The sequence below is a fragment of the Hibiscus syriacus genome, unplaced genomic scaffold (genome assembly GCF_006381635.1).
Source record: "Hibiscus syriacus cultivar Baekdansim isolate YM2019G1 unplaced genomic scaffold, ASM638163v2 tig00014773_pilon, whole genome shotgun sequence".
NCBI classification, from domain to species: domain Eukaryota; kingdom Viridiplantae; phylum Streptophyta; class Magnoliopsida; order Malvales; family Malvaceae; genus Hibiscus; species Hibiscus syriacus.
In genome coordinates, this window is record NW_024062337.1 from 195580 (window position 1) to 213745 (window position 18166).

Consider the following 18166-nt stretch of genomic DNA (forward strand, 5'->3'; position numbering starts at 1 on the left):
GTTATAATCAAATTCCAAATGGAGCCTTCGGCCTAGACTTACTCTTACCCAACAACTTCATCTGCTTTGCATGTTCTTCTTCTTCTTCAAGCTTTTCCTCCGTGCAGCCTCTTCCTTTTGCCTTTGAATCATCTCCAGCTCGCGGTATCTTTCCTCCTCCTTCCTTTGTTGCTCCAGCGCTTCACGTCTTTGTGCCTCTTCCACCCTCCGCCTGTTCTCTTCAAGCATCTTATCCAACTCTTCTCTCTCTCTCCGTGCATGTTCCTGCCCAAGTTGTTAATATCATAGCAAAAGTGGATCAAGATAAGTGTACATAGAATAGTTAGGAACTGCCGAACTGGTAACAGAGCAGGCTTCCAAAATTTACAACTCTTTTCGATTTCAACTTTCAAAACTTCTCCAATGATCATAAATGACTTCCAAGCATTAAATAGGAGTCTCCAACACTTTCAGAAGTAAAAGACACCAATACAGAAAGATCAAAGGAATCTCATTCTTTGTAACTTAATTTTTAAAGCCTCCCCCTCCCCTACACCCATCCCTACTCTTTTATTTTCTTTAATTGCTTGCTAAATTAGTTTTTAAATAAATTGACCAAAATGATCGATCGCAATATTTGTACATTCATATTTAGAATTTTTTAGAAACCAATTAATCACCATTAGAGCTAACATAAAAAGATCATCACCACCATCAGAATCTCAATACTAAAATTACAAAAAGTAGAAAATACCAAAAGAAATCAAAGAATGGGTTCATAGTAAACTACTATATTACTTCAGCTCTTCATTTTTCCTGAAATACCCGTGTCCAACACTCATGTCAAACACATTTCCAGACATTGATATGGAATTTGATCCTCTAAAGATCCTCCAAAGAATTGAAAAATCATAGAAACATTGGATATACCCATTTTGGACACATACTTGTACCTGAATCTACTCTCGAGTTCAAGTAACACATGTATACTATAACCTGAAATAGCTGACCAATGTAAACTACCACTCTTGCACCAAAGAATTTTGAAGCGGTAGATCTCATCTCCATTCCCGTATAATGAACCAAGACATACCATGGACCTGACAACTATGCTTATGAGTCAAGAAGCCGTTAAAATAAAGGGGCTATGTGCGAAGCCAGCATGCCTCCCATTTATCCAAAGAGCAACAGCACCTTTAGTTCATAAGCACAAAGTGCCTTAAGACTGTCCTTGAATTGATCTGGGTGTTAATAAAGCACTCACCTTGAATCTAAGTAAAGACACCATCTATATGCCAAAAATATCACTAAAATCTATATTTCAATTAAAGAAACTAGTTGGCCATTTCCTTCAGTTTCCTCAGAAATAATCAGTTTTGCTGAGGGGTAATTAAATAACCAGCTTCATTTGTGCAGACTAAAGTACAAAGCCATATAATATACAAATACTATTGCAAGAACATTTCAGTTGAAAATGCTTACTTGTTTAAGCCTTGCCTCGGCAAGAGCAGCTTCTTTTTCTCTTTGGAGTTGGGTGGTAACATCTTCGAACAATTTCTTACGCCCTTCAACAGACCGTCTCTCTATTTCCATCTTAACTTCCTCTGAGTTCAACCTCTCCTCAACATTCTTCTGAATTGCTCCCTCCAATCTCTTTGCCGTCTCTTCCTCTAATAATTTCAGTTCAGCCTCTTGTTGAAGCCTAAAAACAAAACCAAATAAACTACTTTCAATAAATGGATTTTTTTTTCAGTTTTACATAGAACAATCATATATGAATATGCTTAATGTTATAGGCAATAAGCTACTTTTTACTAAAAAAATGACTTCACGATATAGTCTAACGTTTTTGCTGTCGATCAAAGTTCACGCAACAAATAAGACTATGGAGCCTAGAAAAATTTGTAATCTGAATACTATCGAAACAAAAATAATTTTAATCCGAAACAAAAATAAAATTCCAATTAAGGAAAGATACCTATTGGTTTGATGGTTCGGAAGAGATGGGGATGGAGATTTGGGCAAAGGAGACAAGGAGATTAGCCGACGGTGTCTCCTTGGAGACGGAGAGCGGCTTTTACGGCGTCGATGAGATGGTGAACGGCTCCGACGCCGACGTGGAGAGGGCGAACGGCTTCTCCTGCTATTCTCTCTTCGGCTTCGCCGGCTGTGCCTGGACCGGTACGAGGGAGACCGAGAACGAGACCGCGATAAGCTTCGAGGCATTGCAACTAAAGAAATGTGTACAATGCAAAAGACGAAAAAGGGAAAACAAGTATCTATTTACGCTACCACTAAATGGTCAACGATTTAGTCAAAACTAATTACTCAATTAAAACAAGGGTAAAGTACACTACAGGTCCCTAATTTAAAACTAAAGGATCATTCTGGTCATTTAGGTAACTTGTACGTTTGATCACTTTTGTCTCATTTTATTTTATTTTAATAATTGAAATTGAAAAGGTTGTGTTGTAATCACTTACTTTATCAATTTTGTAACCCCCCAGACCGATGCGGGTAGCCCGATCCGATCCGGGAAGTCACATTAGGGTCACCGGAGCGACCCACCGTAAAAATAGCGGAAATTTTAAAAATTTTTATCAGAACATGTAAACTTATAAAATCATTTATCACTATTTAAAAATAAAACAGATTTCCAAACTCGTATAAAAATCAAAATACAATTACATGCCCCCTAATCACAAGTACCATACTCTGCAACCACGCCGGAAGAACTCCCTTACTGAAGTCGATAGATGCACTGGTACAATTGTTTTAACCTGAAAAGGTGAGTAATAGAATGAGCTTTGGAAAGCTCAGTAATACAGAACTACCAGATGATGCTACATGACATGTAGATAAATAGAAAGCCATATAATTTCCTTATTGAATCATATGTATACCAGCTTGTAGAATAATTTGGGGTTCCCTTAGAAGTTCATCGAGTAGAAGCCATGAATCTCAGTTCATAAGAAACCTTTCATACAATCACGTTTTCATGAGGTCAAATAGGATGTCTAGTGTGTTTCATCAATACGATAAAATCATAATAGGTACACTAATCAAATGATAGTTCAGTAAAATCCCATAAACCATATTGTAGTGGAGCTTTTTAAACTCGTATTTTAAAACCATCTTACAAAGAATTAACCTAAGGGAACATCTTAGGGCCTGAGAGCCTACCCAAGATAGATTTCGGGGCCGTGGGGCCTACCTAAGAACACATCTTAGGGCCGCAGGGCCTACCCGAGAATGATCTCAGGGCCGCAGAGCCTACCTAAGTGTCACATTAGGTCCATAAAAATTTTCCAGCTTGATCAGAGCTGTACTTTACAAATATGTATCTCCAAGATACAATTTATACAATGATACAAATCCATAAGCCATCACCGTTAAGTCGGTGCATCCATAAAACAGAAACCATAGATTTCAGTGTACCACGTGTTAAAACAATAAAACAATTATTTTCAAAATATAAGGAACACACTAGAGAATCCATATATTTTCAGACGCATTTTGTAGTTATCAATATAGATAACACGAACTTGTGCAATTTGATCAGATTCCAGGAATAAGATCTCATTGAAGAGAATCGATTTCTAACCGATATAATCAGACATTTCTGATTGATACTTTAGAATTCCACTAAGTTTCCATGTGCATCAGGAAAACGTTCAGGAACCTTTTTACATAATAATTCTAAATTCAGATTTACTGCGAGTGATTCCATTACCCAAACAATCAGGGGTATTCAGGAATATACTTTGAATTCATAGGATTTCAGCCCAATTGTACCAAATGAGGTATTCAGAATATTTTCCTTCTGCGTTACTTGCGTTTTCAAACATGACCGAATTGATTTTAGATCAAAATATGTAATCGAAGATTCAAGTCATTTACGATCTATGACTATCGATAGTATTATCAAACAACTCAAGTTACACAACTCACAGACTGATGCATGTCAACAAATCAATTCATTATCCTTCCAATGCATTCACTCTTTAATACCAAAATGCATATCAATAGATCATCCCATAATTATCGCTGAATAGATCTTCCAACGGTCTTTATTACATTTCCATGTTTCAACGATATCAGAAAATATGGACGTACTTGATTCATGTTCATAACCATAAGGACAATTCATACAATGTTTCCAAACTCATCCAATCACCTATTTAATCCTCGGTCATTGAGGTTACTTAGTTCATTTAGTAAGCAAGTTTATCCCGATTACTTTAGAGTTTTCCAGAATAGTTCAGACATTTCTGAATCTCAAATACATGTTGCACTCCCTTTCAATTCAATTTAGTCATATAATAAAGTCATTCTGGTATTCGTGGTTGATTTATCTCACGAATACCCACTTATTAGTACTGTATGCACTCTAAAGTTGAGCTGAACCAAGTACTTCCAGAATTATCATCGATCCAAATTTGAGAAGACGAACAAACATTCAAGTGGTAATTATATCATTCAGGTAATGATATAGCACTAGCGTTGGTTGATCACTTAAGTTGCGTTCCATAACTTTTACTGGTAGCACAACATCCATGTTTATTTGGATTTCTTAATTAATCCAAGACATTTACTTATTCTAGGTCATAAGGGCATTTTGGTTCTCAACGTTTTTATATTCATTACAAAGCTTTGAGTATATCCATTCATTCATGAGCTTGGTGACATTCTTGAGTCATTTCCATTCCAGGGGTATTTTGGTCATTTACAGATCCAATGTATTTCCATCATTTCCTTACGTCTGATCTTATTATTTAATTTAATCTTATCACTTACTTCAGTCCTTTCAAACAATTCTGACCAAATAACACATTCGATAAATCATTCTTCAGGTATTTACTCAATTCGGTAATTTCCAGGTTAAATGTCTTTTCAAATGTTACTAACGAATTTTCAGAAAATTTTCCATACAAAGGTAGGATCTCAACAACCAAATCAGTAATTTATCGATTTAAAAACAAATTCTCAGGTTACTCTCTCATTCAGAGTCAACTTGGACTATTTTACCTCTCAAGGGCATTTTCGTAATTTCTTAACCAGATAATTTCGGTATTAACTCTTAACAAAAAATAATATAATTTGGAGATCCTATATTAATTGCTTTCCCAAACATTCTTTGATCTTAAAATGATTCTTTAACCGACTTCTAGTATCTTGCACAAACCCTCGGGTTTAAAAACCGGTTATCCGTATTTCCTAAGCAAAACTAGCATTTCTTATGCACATATGAAATTTTACCGAATCAATATATCTTTTCAGAGTTATTAACCAACTTCCAAGGACAATTCTTGTCATCTTACAATATAAGGGTATTTTCAGAATTTTACCCTACCGGAGTATTCTCATAATTTCTCATCCAAGTACCTTTAACATTTAACCTTTGATGATATAAAATATAATTTACAAATCCATGGCCAATTTCTTTATCACAAATCACAACTTGTAATTTAATTCTAACAATCTTTCAATCTCTTATATTAGTCATTCGATCCATATTCAGTTACTGAATTTCTACCACATTCATATCGAGTGTATAAATTATTCAACTCCACAAAAGTGACCAACATTATCTTATCCATGCATTTACCAATATCAACATGTTTCATAAAGCATAAAGAGGTAGTAAAGTATTACCTCGATTTCCGTGCAATACCGATCGACCATAAAAATTCCATTCGAACGCCTTTGATCTTCAATTCAACTTCCAATAATTCCTCAGATACATATCAACATAAATTATATCAGAAACGAAGCTTAATTACGATAAACGGATCGAATTGGGTGATAAATCAGTGAAAGACGGCTTACCGGGTTCGAATTTGACGAAACAGACTTCGGATTCGGATTCAGGACGTCGAAAGCATAAAATATGACTTTTCGGAAATTTGGAATATTCGGTCAAAATCAAAGTCAACGGGTTTGACCGGCAATTTAAAGGTCTTCGGGTTTGAATTTCGAAAAACGGACAGCGGAATCGGATTTGGAACGTCGAAAAATGTCAGGATAGGTATACTCGGTCGAAGTCAAAGGTCGTTTAATGCTCGATCAAAGCCGGTCAAAGTTTTGGTCAACAACGGTCAACGTGGGTCAACGGTCAACGGGTCAACGGGTCAACGGGTCGGGTCGGGTCGGGTCGGGTCAACTGGTTAGGTAAACGGGTCGGGTAAACGGGTCGGGTCGGGTCGGGTTATGACCGGTCAAACCGGTCAACTATCCACTAAAACCGGTCAAACCGGTCACTTTTGTCTTCCCCACGCGCAGTGGCGGCGCGTGGGGGCGCGTGAACAGTGATAAAATCTCGGAAAAATTTCTAAAAATTATTTTGAGCGATTTCGAGATACTTACAAAGCTCGGTTCACAATTTTGAACGGCGGAGAGCTCGATTTCAACAAATCGGAAACTTTAACCGCTTCACCTCTACACGCGCCGCCGCCGCCGGAGAAAAGGGAGGACACCGGTGGACTCGGAACGGCACAAGGAACACGATGGTGCGGGAGGTGTCGTAAACGGATGACCCGATCGTTGTGAATCGATGAAAAACCAACTAAAACCGAGTTATTACCGACGATACTTCCGACTGAAATTAACGACGAACGGAGATGATTCACGATGAAAGGTTTGAGGGGTTTTGTTCCTCGGTTGACAACGAACACGATGGTGGTTTCGGCTCGTCGATCGGAGGTCGGGCGGCGAGTAGATCGGAGTTCGAAGTAGGGAGAACGGGAGAGGAAAACTGGAAAATTTTCCGCTGAACCTGCGCACGGGGAACTTATAATTCAACCTATATAAAAATTGGTTAAATCATGAATTTAGCCACTAAACTTCATGCATTTCTTAAAACGGTCTGCCATCTTTGAAATCTGACAATTTAATCCCCAAATTTCTTCCAAATACCAATTAAATCCACCACTTTATAATTTCTTAATTTTAGCCCCTAAATTGGGGTGTTACAAATTTATTATAATTGAGTCATTAATTCTTCTTATAAAGATGATATGGCATGTTATCAAAAGGGTTAATTTTTAAATTGACCTTTAAATTTTATACAAAATATCAATTTACCCCTTGAACATTTTTTCTTCTATTCTTTTTTTTTCAAATTTCATTTTTATCCTTATAGCACTCATTTGTTCAGTCGAGGCTTTCCCAAATAATACTAAGTCATCGGCAAAAAATAAATGTGAAATAGGAAGGCGTTTATGATCATCACTGGAAGATGAAAAAAAAGGTATAGGTTTAGTGTCGATTTTAAGTCGTTATGTCTATCCTGTTAATAAAAAACTGATTAAGTGTCGCGAATAAAGTAATAAAGAGATTAGGACCTTCTTTTTCTTGTTTTATTTTTCTTTTGTTTCAGGATTTGATTATTACTAGAATTAAGTGAGGAAATGGTGACAAACATGTCCTTTTTCTCCTATAACTTGCAGCTGCTTCATGTCCATGGAACAAGAAAAATTAATGAGTCTTCCTCCCTAATAGTTATGGTTAAATCACACTTTTTAGCAGACATCAGTTGGAATTCTTTCGAAAGCTGCTCAACCATCCAAAAGTCATAATTATTTTCAGATAATTAAAAATAGGTACTCAAACTCCGCTTTTTGGTCCGAATTGGTACTTATGCTAAATGGCTTATAGGAACCAATTTGAACCATGAAGCTAAGTTTAGGTACCTAATTGGACAAAAAAAGTTTTGATACCAAATTGCAATTGGAAGCCAAGTTTAGGTACCAAAATATATATTTACCCAATAAAAAAATCAAGAAGAACCTTTTCCACTGGTGTAAGCCCAGGAGATAGATTTTGTGCCACATCTCGCATAAGGATCGGGCAAAGTAAACAAAAGAACACAAGAATTTTAACGAGGTTCGGCAATGTGTTTACGTCCTCGGTGCCTAGGCGGCGTTAGAAAATTTTTTATTCAATGATAATAGGTTTAGGTTACATTTCTATTTATAATAGAAAACCCTGGTACATAATTCCAAAATTAACCCTGTACCGTACCGTGGGGGCACAACCCCCGCACTCCCAACCCACATAATCGTAACCCCCTCTATGAGACTTTCTTTGTAAGGACAGTTGATGTTCGCTTCGCTCACTCCATTCCATCCCCTGTCCTCTTTTCCGGTATATTTATGAGCTATACCTTACAGATATCCTTTGAACTGCAGTTCGTAGCATTAAAGCAACCATTAGAAATCACAAGATATGTCAAATGACTCAACATAGACCTTTAAATCCATACCAAATATGTGTAACAGTCCAAAAAATTATTACTAAAAAATTAAGTTACGTTAGTATGTCCTGAATTTTGTTCCCCAAAGTGTAACAACTGAATTAACCTGCAAATCCCGCATCATTTTTGCAGCAACAGAGACAGAGTCTGATGAAGAAACAATTGCAACACTGAAAAAGGAAGAAGTTACAAGGGTTGGTAAATGAAGCAATAAAACAAACATGGCTACTAGGAAATTGAATTTTAAAATAAAAGGCCATCGACAGCTACGTCGAATTTTCTGCAACAATATTTGACGAGGATGGCTTTAACATCCGCTCCCTCAAAGTTTCCACGAAGCCATGTGGTCCTGAAAAGAACATGACAAACAAAACAAAATGTTAACCAAGAAATCACAGGTTTCAATCTGCATGGTAAGAGCACTACTTCATTCTTAAAGGCATCTTGTAATATCCAGCATGGCAATTGCATTTCCCAACCCTTCTGCCACAGTGGCAATTGCATTTCCTTGCTCAACAGCCTCCTTCATTCTTGAGATAGCATCATAAAGGCATCTTGCTAGCACTTAAGGTAATCAATGACTCAGTTCTTCCATTAATTAGTAATTAAAACCATGCATACAGATAGTTGAGGAAGAAGTATTTAAAACCATAAGACATACTTACCATTTAAGGTTATTACAAACTAGTTATTCAAAAACAAATACTTCTACCAAATTTCAACAGTCACCTCAAGTTCAGCCGCCCATTGTATAAAACAGATGGCAACAGTGATTACTAGCCTACCCTGTCAAAAGCAGATATATAACAAGACCCTGCATGAAAATCTAAATCCAACCACAAATCTTAGCTCTGTCTTGTATCTTTCTTTCTAACGTAAAATTAGCTACCAATGAGTTTTGGCAGATGGAAATAATAATCTAGGGATGCTTCACCTTCCCCTAACCCTAAGTCCTTTCAAATATCACCCCATACAAATATCTTCCGATAACATACAATCACCATTTAAAATTTACAGACATATCAATGGGATATATCCAATTTTTGCTATAACAATAATTGGGTTATGTGCTGCAAAATAACACACTCAACTACCTTGAACCATCTTCTGAAGTGCATCAATGGCCAAAGAGTAATAAACACATATCATTTTGTTGATGAACGATATCTTTAAGCATATTTTGCAAGTTGCAGTATTCGGCCATGTAGATAAAATATTAGTTTGTCGTGATAGTGAGTTTAACATATTATCATCATTAGTAATTTTGGTGAAAATTTGTTCAGCTACGTAGAAATTTCGGTCACACACATGTTAAGGGTTGCTAACGTGGAGTGACCATTTTGTTATAGATCAATTTCTTATCTCATCTTTCTATATTATTTTTTTTTTATTTTTCTTGAATTTTTTTAGTTAAAAGTAATAATTTAAATAGGAGTAGTTTGATAGTAAAACGTATATAATATATTATCTAGAAGACACTAAAAAACAGAGCAGTTGCCACAAACCAACTATGATCCAGGTTGTCTGAGTTGCTTTGATATTGAGTAGGATTACAAATCCGACAAGGAATCAGATTGCAAGTTACAAGGCAACGCGCAAATTGCCTCTTGTTTTTGTGTATTTAGTAACGTCTGTAGTCAGATATACACGACGACGCACATGCAGCACCGCAAATTGCTGGCTCTGAATCATTCAGAGCCAAACAAATAACCCCTAAGTCTATTATTACATACAAACTTTAAACTCGAATAAAAACTTGAATAATATCTCCGATAAGACTATAGATTTAATAGCCAAAGAGAGACAACTATCAAGAAATAATTCACAATATTGTTTCTCGTTTCGTTGGAAACTACTCCCATGACAGTAATAAACACATTATTTTGTTGATGAACAATATCTTTTAGCATATTTTGCAAGTTGCAGTATTCGGCCGTGTAGATAAAATATTAGTTTGTAATGATAGTGAGTTTAACATATTAACATCATTAGTAATTTTGGAGAAAATTTGTTCAGCCACGTAGAAACTTTCCGCCACACATGTTAAGGGTTGCTAACGTGGAGTGACCATTTTGTTATAAATCAATTTCTTATCTCATCTTTCTATATTATTTTTGTAGACACCCATTTTTTCGGGTTTGGTTTTAAATTATTTTTAATTATTATTACTATTATTATTATTATTATTGCTATTATTATTATTATTAATTTACATTTTACAGGCCTGAAACCCAGATAACCCAACAACAAAACCGAAGACCCAACCCAGATAGCCCAACAAGAAAAATCCAGTTAACTCGAAGCCCAATGGCATGACCCAGAGCCCCGATCCGATCCAACCCGACCCATCTTATCGAAACCCTAAATACATTAGGGTTTCTAGTGACTTCTACCCCAGCGTCGCTCAACCATGGCCCTAAGATATGAACTCATCCAACGACCCAGATCACTTGAAGATAGGAAGAAGCCAAGGGTTTGGTTTTGGGGTTATTTTCCTGCACCATCGCCGTCGACTACGACGACCATGACTTCTCTATTTTCTCTCAACTGCGGAGAAAAGGCGGAGAGGGAGAGAGGCTTGAGAGCCTTTTGGCTCTCTATTTTTTAAGGAGAGGAAGGAAATGAGAAATGAATCGTTAGGCCGAAATTAAGCCTACGGTTCGGTCTTATATATATGGTCCCAAACGACGCCGTTTGGTGAGGGATCTGGGTTGTAATTTCAGCGTGTGGGTAATCTATGTTATAGGGCCTCTGTTTTTGTAATTTTCTTTTTCAGTCATTTGTTGTAACTTATTTATTTTGTATTTCGTGCACTACATTTGTAAACTTATATATGGTCACTTTGTTGTTATTGCGTATGTTTTGTTAATATCAGACATTATCCTCTGCATTTAATAAATTTATATTTTGATCATTGTTTCTACATTTTGGGTTAAATATTGAATCTAGCCTATGTGTTTTACTTTCATTACATTTTAGTCCCTCATTTGTACTATATGAAAAGGGTAATTTAAGCTCTAGGTCCTTAAAATTACTCTGATGTACTTTTTGCTCATTGTTTAGATCTAGTTTGGTTTATTTACTTGTTTAGACCCTATTATTTTAATCAGTTTCGGTTCAACCTTTTTTTCGTACTAATATTATATTTGTTACTTTGATTCATATAGGTGGTTGGTTTTATTTTATTCTATCTTTATTTTTTATATGGATTATTATTGGACTATATTTATATATATATAAATGCATATTTTTACTAAGGCATCTCATTATTATAATAAATTTCAATTATTTTAGGATATGGATACTAAGCTTAGTTGTGTTTTAATTCGTTTGACATTCACAATTTCCCTAATATATATACACCCGAAATATTTTTTAAAACATTATTCGTAGAACGGACGTGGAAAGTATCATTTGATCGAAGTGGTGCAATCCGATACGATATTCTAATGGAATATGAACTTGAAAACACAATTACTTTTATATGAGTTTATTGAAATCGTTATCTTTTATTTTATTTATTTTATTTCTTTGTTATTATTCTATTTTTACAATGTTGAATGCTTTAATTTTATTTTTTATCTTGTTATATTTAAATAGTAGTATCAATGAGGTATGTTCAATGACAAATGAATCATGATTTTATTCTATGCCCATTTTCTATATCATTTTTTTAGTAATTCAAAGATAGAATATTCTTTACGGATAAGAAATAGGTGAGATAGTTTTCCCGATGAAGGATTACAAATCTCGGGATTTCTTATCAAGTTAAATGATTTTCTTTTAATTTAATTAATATTCAATAAATAGATCGTAATTTTACTTTTGATTCGAATTTTAAGTTCCACCATTACGTCAACATATAAGCGGCTAAGTACCAATTTTGGGCGCTGTGGGGTGCTTATCCTTCTTCACGCGTATCGACTTCCGAACCCTAAAATTTTTTCTCATAACGCAAACAAATTTTTGTCTAAAAAATGATTTTTCTTAAAATTGTTTTAAAAATACGTTTTTAGGTATTCGACCTAGCTAATCCAAAGGCCGATGACGACTCCTATTCATTTTAATTCAAAATATCAATTTTTCTAAAATAATAAAGTCATAATTATTTTTTAATATTTATTTTAAAAAAAATAGTTATGAAAATTTACGTCACACATGTTAAGGGCTAACGTGGAGTGACCATTTTCTTATAAATCAATTCCTTATCTCATCTTTCTATATTATTTTACTTTTATTTTTCTTGAATTGTTTTTAGTTAAAAATAATAATTTAAATAGGAGTTGTTTTATAGTAAAACCTATATAATATATTACCTAGAAGACACTAAAAAACAGAGCAGTAGCCACAAACCGACAATGATCCAGGTTGTCTGGGTTGCTTTGATATTGAGTAGGATTACAAATCCGACAAGGAATCAGATCGCAAGTTACAAGGCAACGCGCAAATTGCCTCTTGTTTTTGTGTATTTAATAAACGTCTGTAGACAGATATACACGACGAGCACATGCAGCACCGCAAATTGCTGGCTCCAACCAGATCAAACCCCAACTCTGATTGGCCGATTTAGTTGCACACAACATTTCCATCATCTTCTTCCCTAAGGAACTCATGAATCCGACAAATTGGTGACGGAAGCAACACCAACTATTCACATTACACTTTCCTTAATCAAGCTGTCACGTGAAAATACGTTGAACCATAGCTCATGCCTCGTATAGCATCCGCCGTCTCTCTTCCATATATCTAGTATGAGGGCCATGGCTCTACTTCCAAGCTGTGAAGCCTACATGGACTCGAGACAGCCTGAGACGTTCAAAAGCTTCTTCGACTGCTGGCTCGTGGAGCAAAACCGGCATCTCCAGGAGCTGGTTGCTGCTACGCAGCAGCCGAGCAGTGTGGACGAGCAGAGCCTGCGTCTGCTCGTCCGGAGGGTGATGGAGCATTACGAGCATTATTACAAGGCCAAGGACAAGTGGGGTAAGCAGGATGTGTTGGCCATGTTATCACCTTCATGGACCAGCAGGTTCGAGGATGCCTTTCTTTGGATCGGGGGATGGAGGCCCAGCATGGCTTTTCACTTGCTCTACTCGAAATCAGGGATCCAGCTCGAGGACCAACTCGACGAGCTGATTCGTGGGTTGGGAAGGGGAGATCTGGGTGATCTCTCGCCAACACAGATGTGGAGAGTCAATGAGCTGCAGGGGAAGACCATTAGGGAGGAAAAAGAGATAAGCGAAAAGATGGCGAAGCATCAAGAGACGGTGGCGGACTCGTCGATGGTCGAGCTATCGAATATGGCATCGGAAATGATGAGGAGAGGGGATGAAGTTGAGAAGGAGAAAGTCGAGTCGGCCATGGAGTCGAAGGAGGAAGGAATGAAGGAAATATTACAGAGGGCGGATGAGCTTAGGCTGGCAACACTTAAAGCTGTGATTGAAATATTGAGCCCAAAGCAGGCTGTGTATTTTCTGATAGCAGCTGCAGAGCTACATCTCAGGATTCATGAATGGGGCAAGCAGAGAGACGACAAGTATCGTCGTCATAACCGTGTCTATTGCACCGGTTAAACGACATCGGACATTTTGATTCCATGATACGATAATAGCTGTATCGGTACTTACCTTACAATAACTATATTCATCAATGAATTATTCAGCCAAATTAATGTCTAAATCTTTTAGCTTTGTGAGTCACGTGTGTGTATTTTGCGAGACATAATGGTTTCAATATGGGAGTCTTTGCTTCACTTTCTACGCCACTACTTGCTGCTATGTCGTCTATCAGCTTTTCCTTGGCACTACTCAGGTGCTTCTTTCGGACCTTGAGCGACATCAGACGAGAAACATCATGAAGCCCCCCCACCCCAAACCCTTTTCTCCAATGCGCATACAACTAGGGGTGAGAATTCGATCGAGTGAACTAAATGATGGATAAATGATCACAGTAATGCTACTTTGAATGACCTTTCAACAAACCTGCATGCTCAATGACTTTCTATCGGGCATAAAGGGTGGATCCATCCCCCAGCTCCTCTGGAATCGATTAATCTGCAAGGTGAAACAGGGCAATTAGATAGTTCCTCAGTATCAACTTGTACATCTTATGATCAGTCTGTATCACAATAAGTTTCTACCATCTCATTGGGCTGATTACCGGACGTGTACAGTGCTAGAACGTTGAGTTGAAAGAGAAACACTTGAAACAGTAACAAAAACAATTCACCTCCTCCTGCAGATTCTCAAGGTTGTCCCAGTTTCCCTTTGGGTTGCGTTGTCTGTATGCAAGGGAGAGGTTCATCAAAGATGCAATCCTTCTAATTCGACCCGAGCGTGTGATTGCTTTCTCGATACCCACTATGCCTTGCAGACAAAGCTGCTTTCTCATCGGCATAAACCCTTCCTGTCCACGTTCAGATATAAATTTCTGGAGTTCGGTTTTGAGGACTTGGATATGGACCCTTTCCAATCCTGGAACTCTAGGCCTTTGTCTAAGTGAATTAGCAGTAGTGTAGGCTGTTTCATCGACATTGCTTGAGGAGCCCAATGTAGTCTATGCAGTTAGATTGATAAACCAGTTTATGTATGGGTCCAAAATATTATAATCTCTTAATGACATGACAGATAACTAAAATGAAATTAAAATTAAATGTTATAAATACTTTTAAAAACAATAATTAGATGACGAAATCGGAATAAAAGTAATAATTAAGATACTAAACATATAGTTTACCCTAAAATTTAATTAACCACAGAAAATTTAGTGGCTAAAAATCCAGTTACAGCTGCACTTGTAATTTTTTAAATAGTTAATAAAAACTAGAATGCTTCTTAATTAAATAATATTAATTCCTTATTTTCTTCGAGTGCATTTGTAACATCGGCACGAACTAAAAGATATTGGTGGTAAAAGAATTATTATTATTTATTGAGGTTTCGAGTTCGAACATGAAGATTAGGAATGTAAGTGTTACCTTTATACATAAACTGCTTTTTATTAACCCTAAATTATTAAAAAAAGTTGTTATATCCAAACAAACATAGGATCCAAAATTTGGAAATTACAAGAAAACATAGGACATAGGTAACACCACCGTGAGAATAAATTAAGAGTATTACCTCGGAGAAAGCTAATACATGTTCATAATAGGACATTAATAATCAACCAAATCATTCGACATCGAACTAAAAAAATGTACGCATTCCCTCTATTTTCCTGCTTAATAAATAGCTAGGTCTTCACTGCATTACCATTACAACTAAACTCAGCTTAGCTTCCACTAAAAATGGAGCCAGGGGTCATCATCCTCTTCTCCATTTGCATGTCTGCTGTCATCATGTACAGCTTCAACCTTCTTATCACCACCGGCAAACACTCTCACCGTCTTCCTCCAGGGCCTTCGACCTTTCCAATCATCGGAAACTTTCTATGGCTCCGCCTATCTTCTTCCCAATTTGAGCAAAGACTCCGATCCATCCACGCTAAGTTTGGTCCTATCGTCACCCTCTGGATTGGCTTTCACCCCGCCATCTTCATCGCGGATCGTTCCTTGGCTCACCATGCCTTGATCCAAAACGGTGTGGTTTTCGCCGACCGCCCTGAGCCCCTTGTCACCAACAAAGCTTTCAACATCAGCTCCGCCTTTTACGGCCCTCTTTGGCGCCTCTTGAGGCGCAACTTAACATCTGAAATTCTCCATCCTTCGCGTGTAAAATCCTACAACCATGCACGCAATTGGGTGCTCAAAATCTTGTTGGATCGCCTCGAGTCTCAGCATGAATCCGGTGGGCCAGTTTACGTACTAAACCATTTCCAACATGCCATGTTTTGCTTGCTAGTACTGATGTCTTTCGGCGACAAGCTCGAAACGGAACAGGTACGAAAAATCGAGGACGTCCATCGTACCTTTCTATTGGATCTTCGTAGATTCAACGTACTAAATTTCATGCCAAGTGTGACAAAGATTATATTTCGTAGAAGATGGCTAGAGTTCAAGCAATTAAGAAGAAAAGTAGACGATGTTTTGATCCCTCTGATAAGAGCAAGAAGAAACATAAAGAAAGAGATCGAAATGAAACAAGAAACCGATCATGAATTCGTCTTAGCCTATGTTGATACATTGTTAGATCTTCAACTTCCCGAAGAGAACAGAAAGTTAAAGGAAGAAGAAATGGTTACACTTTGCTCGGAGTTTCTTATTGCAGGCACCGATACTACATCAACAGCTCTGCAATGGATCATGGCGAATTTGGTTAAGAATCAAAACATACAAGAAAAACTATACACGGAAATCAAATTGGTCATGGGAGAGAAGGGTAGCACTGAAATGGTGAAAGAAGAAGATGTACATAATATGCCATATCTCAAAGCTGTCATCTTGGAAACTTTAAGGCGTCACCCTCCGGCACATTTCGTGGTACCGCATGCGGCGACGGAAGACGTGGTTTTGAACGGTTGGTCGGTGCCAAAGAAGGCGACGTTGAATTTTATGGTGGCGGAGATGGGGTGGGACTCGACGGTGTGGGAGGATCCCATGGAATTCAAGCCCGAGAGGTTTAATGGAATGGGGGAAGGGTTTGACATAAGTGGGAGTAGGGAGATTAAGATGATGCCATTTGGGGTGGGCAGAAGGATCTGCCCAGGCCTTGCATTGGCGATGCTTCACCTGGAATATTTTGTGGCTAATTTGATTTGGAGGTTCAAGTGGAGTGCTGTGAATGGCGACGAGGTAGATTTATCAGAGAAACAAGAGTTTACTATAGTGATGAAGTATCCATTACAAGCTCATATAAACCCTAGGCTTTGACCACGATTATGTCCATGAAATCTACAAGCTTATATATGCCTCTACCAATATATATATAATTATATTTGAGATATTACCTTTGTGAGTCTTCAGTAAGCACGTCATTGTCGCCATTGAATTTGGGCAAGCAAATAAATGAACAAATTTTTAAACTATTCCGAGAGGGATATTTATGAGAAATTATTTTATAGTTTTGACTCGTCACGTCATTCATGTCCCAGTGAATCACATTTATTCATTTTAAAATAATTTTTAAATAACCGACCACTTCTTATTTACACATAAGAAAGAAGTAGAGATTCATGATAGGAAAAAAATGAAATAAAAAAATATTTTAGGATGAGATGACGTGATGTGCAAGATCCATCTAATAATTTTTCGATATCTAGAGGTTGAATAGAAGCCGATGAAACTATGCAATCCTACAAATACTCAAAACACAAAGCAGTTTGTGGCATAAACCTAAATTTAAGTTTTTTTTATGACCCTCATGACTTAATAAATGAAAACTTTAGGTACTTTGATGTAGAAAGCCATGAAAAAGAACTTAGATGAACAGAGATACAAAGATAAACTCTGAAAGAAGAAAATATATATGAAAGAAAGTAAAACTTTTTTATATGAATTAATGAAGACCCAAAAACAATGCTTAAATTTAGGTTTAATTAATTTGATATACAGTTAAAATTCTATAAATTAATAGTGTCAGGACCGGAGAAATTTATTAATTTAGAGAGTTATTAATTTATCGATAAATTAATAATTATTAATTTAAAGAGTTTTTAAGTAATTATACTGTACATACCAAATAAAAAGGCAAATTAGTCTATGCCTCTTAGAATTACGTTGCAAGGGATGAGTTAAATTAATAATGAGCTCCAAATAGACTTGAACTTTAAAGGAAAATAGACAACTATTGAATCATATTTCAATAGAGTGTAATATTTTTTTTCAGTTTTTATGAATTATTAATTTATGATTTTCTTGGGACCGAAAATTATAAAGGGATCTCACGAAAAATTATTATCTTATTATTTTATCGAGTTTTTCAATTTTTTACATTGGCCCAAGTCGGGACCATACAAATTTATTATTTTAGAGAGTTTATTAATTTACCGAGTATTAAT

The 18166-nt window shown here is 36.6% G+C and overlaps 2 protein-coding genes and 1 pseudogene across 2 annotated transcripts; 2 read left to right on the forward strand and 1 right to left on the reverse strand.

The window, feature by feature from the left end:
• LOC120207456 lies at window positions 1-2230 on the reverse strand (annotated as a pseudogene).
• A 10533-nt stretch (window positions 2231-12763) lies between these two features.
• Window positions 12764-13899, forward strand: LOC120207455 (protein DOG1-like 3). The gene has a single exon (XM_039206906.1). The coding sequence runs from the start codon at window positions 12985-12987 to the stop codon at window positions 13801-13803; it is 819 nt and encodes a 272-aa protein (XP_039062837.1). The 5' UTR covers window positions 12764-12984; the 3' UTR covers window positions 13804-13899.
• A 1619-nt stretch (window positions 13900-15518) lies between these two features.
• Window positions 15519-17039, forward strand: LOC120207453 (cytochrome P450 89A2-like). The gene has a single exon (XM_039206904.1). It carries the CDS (start codon window positions 15519-15521, stop codon window positions 17037-17039), a length of 1521 nt encoding a protein of 506 aa, XP_039062835.1.
• Window positions 17040-18166: the final 1127 nt, after the last annotated feature.

What these genes read in the sequence shown, in the direction of transcription:
- LOC120207453 (XM_039206904.1), top strand. Translation starts at nt 15,519, where the DNA reads ATGGAGCCAGGGGTCATCATCCTCTTCTCCATTTGCATGTCTGCTGTC.
- LOC120207455 (XM_039206906.1), top strand. Translation starts at nt 12,985, where the DNA reads ATGAGGGCCATGGCTCTACTTCCAAGCTGTGAAGCCTACATGGACTCG.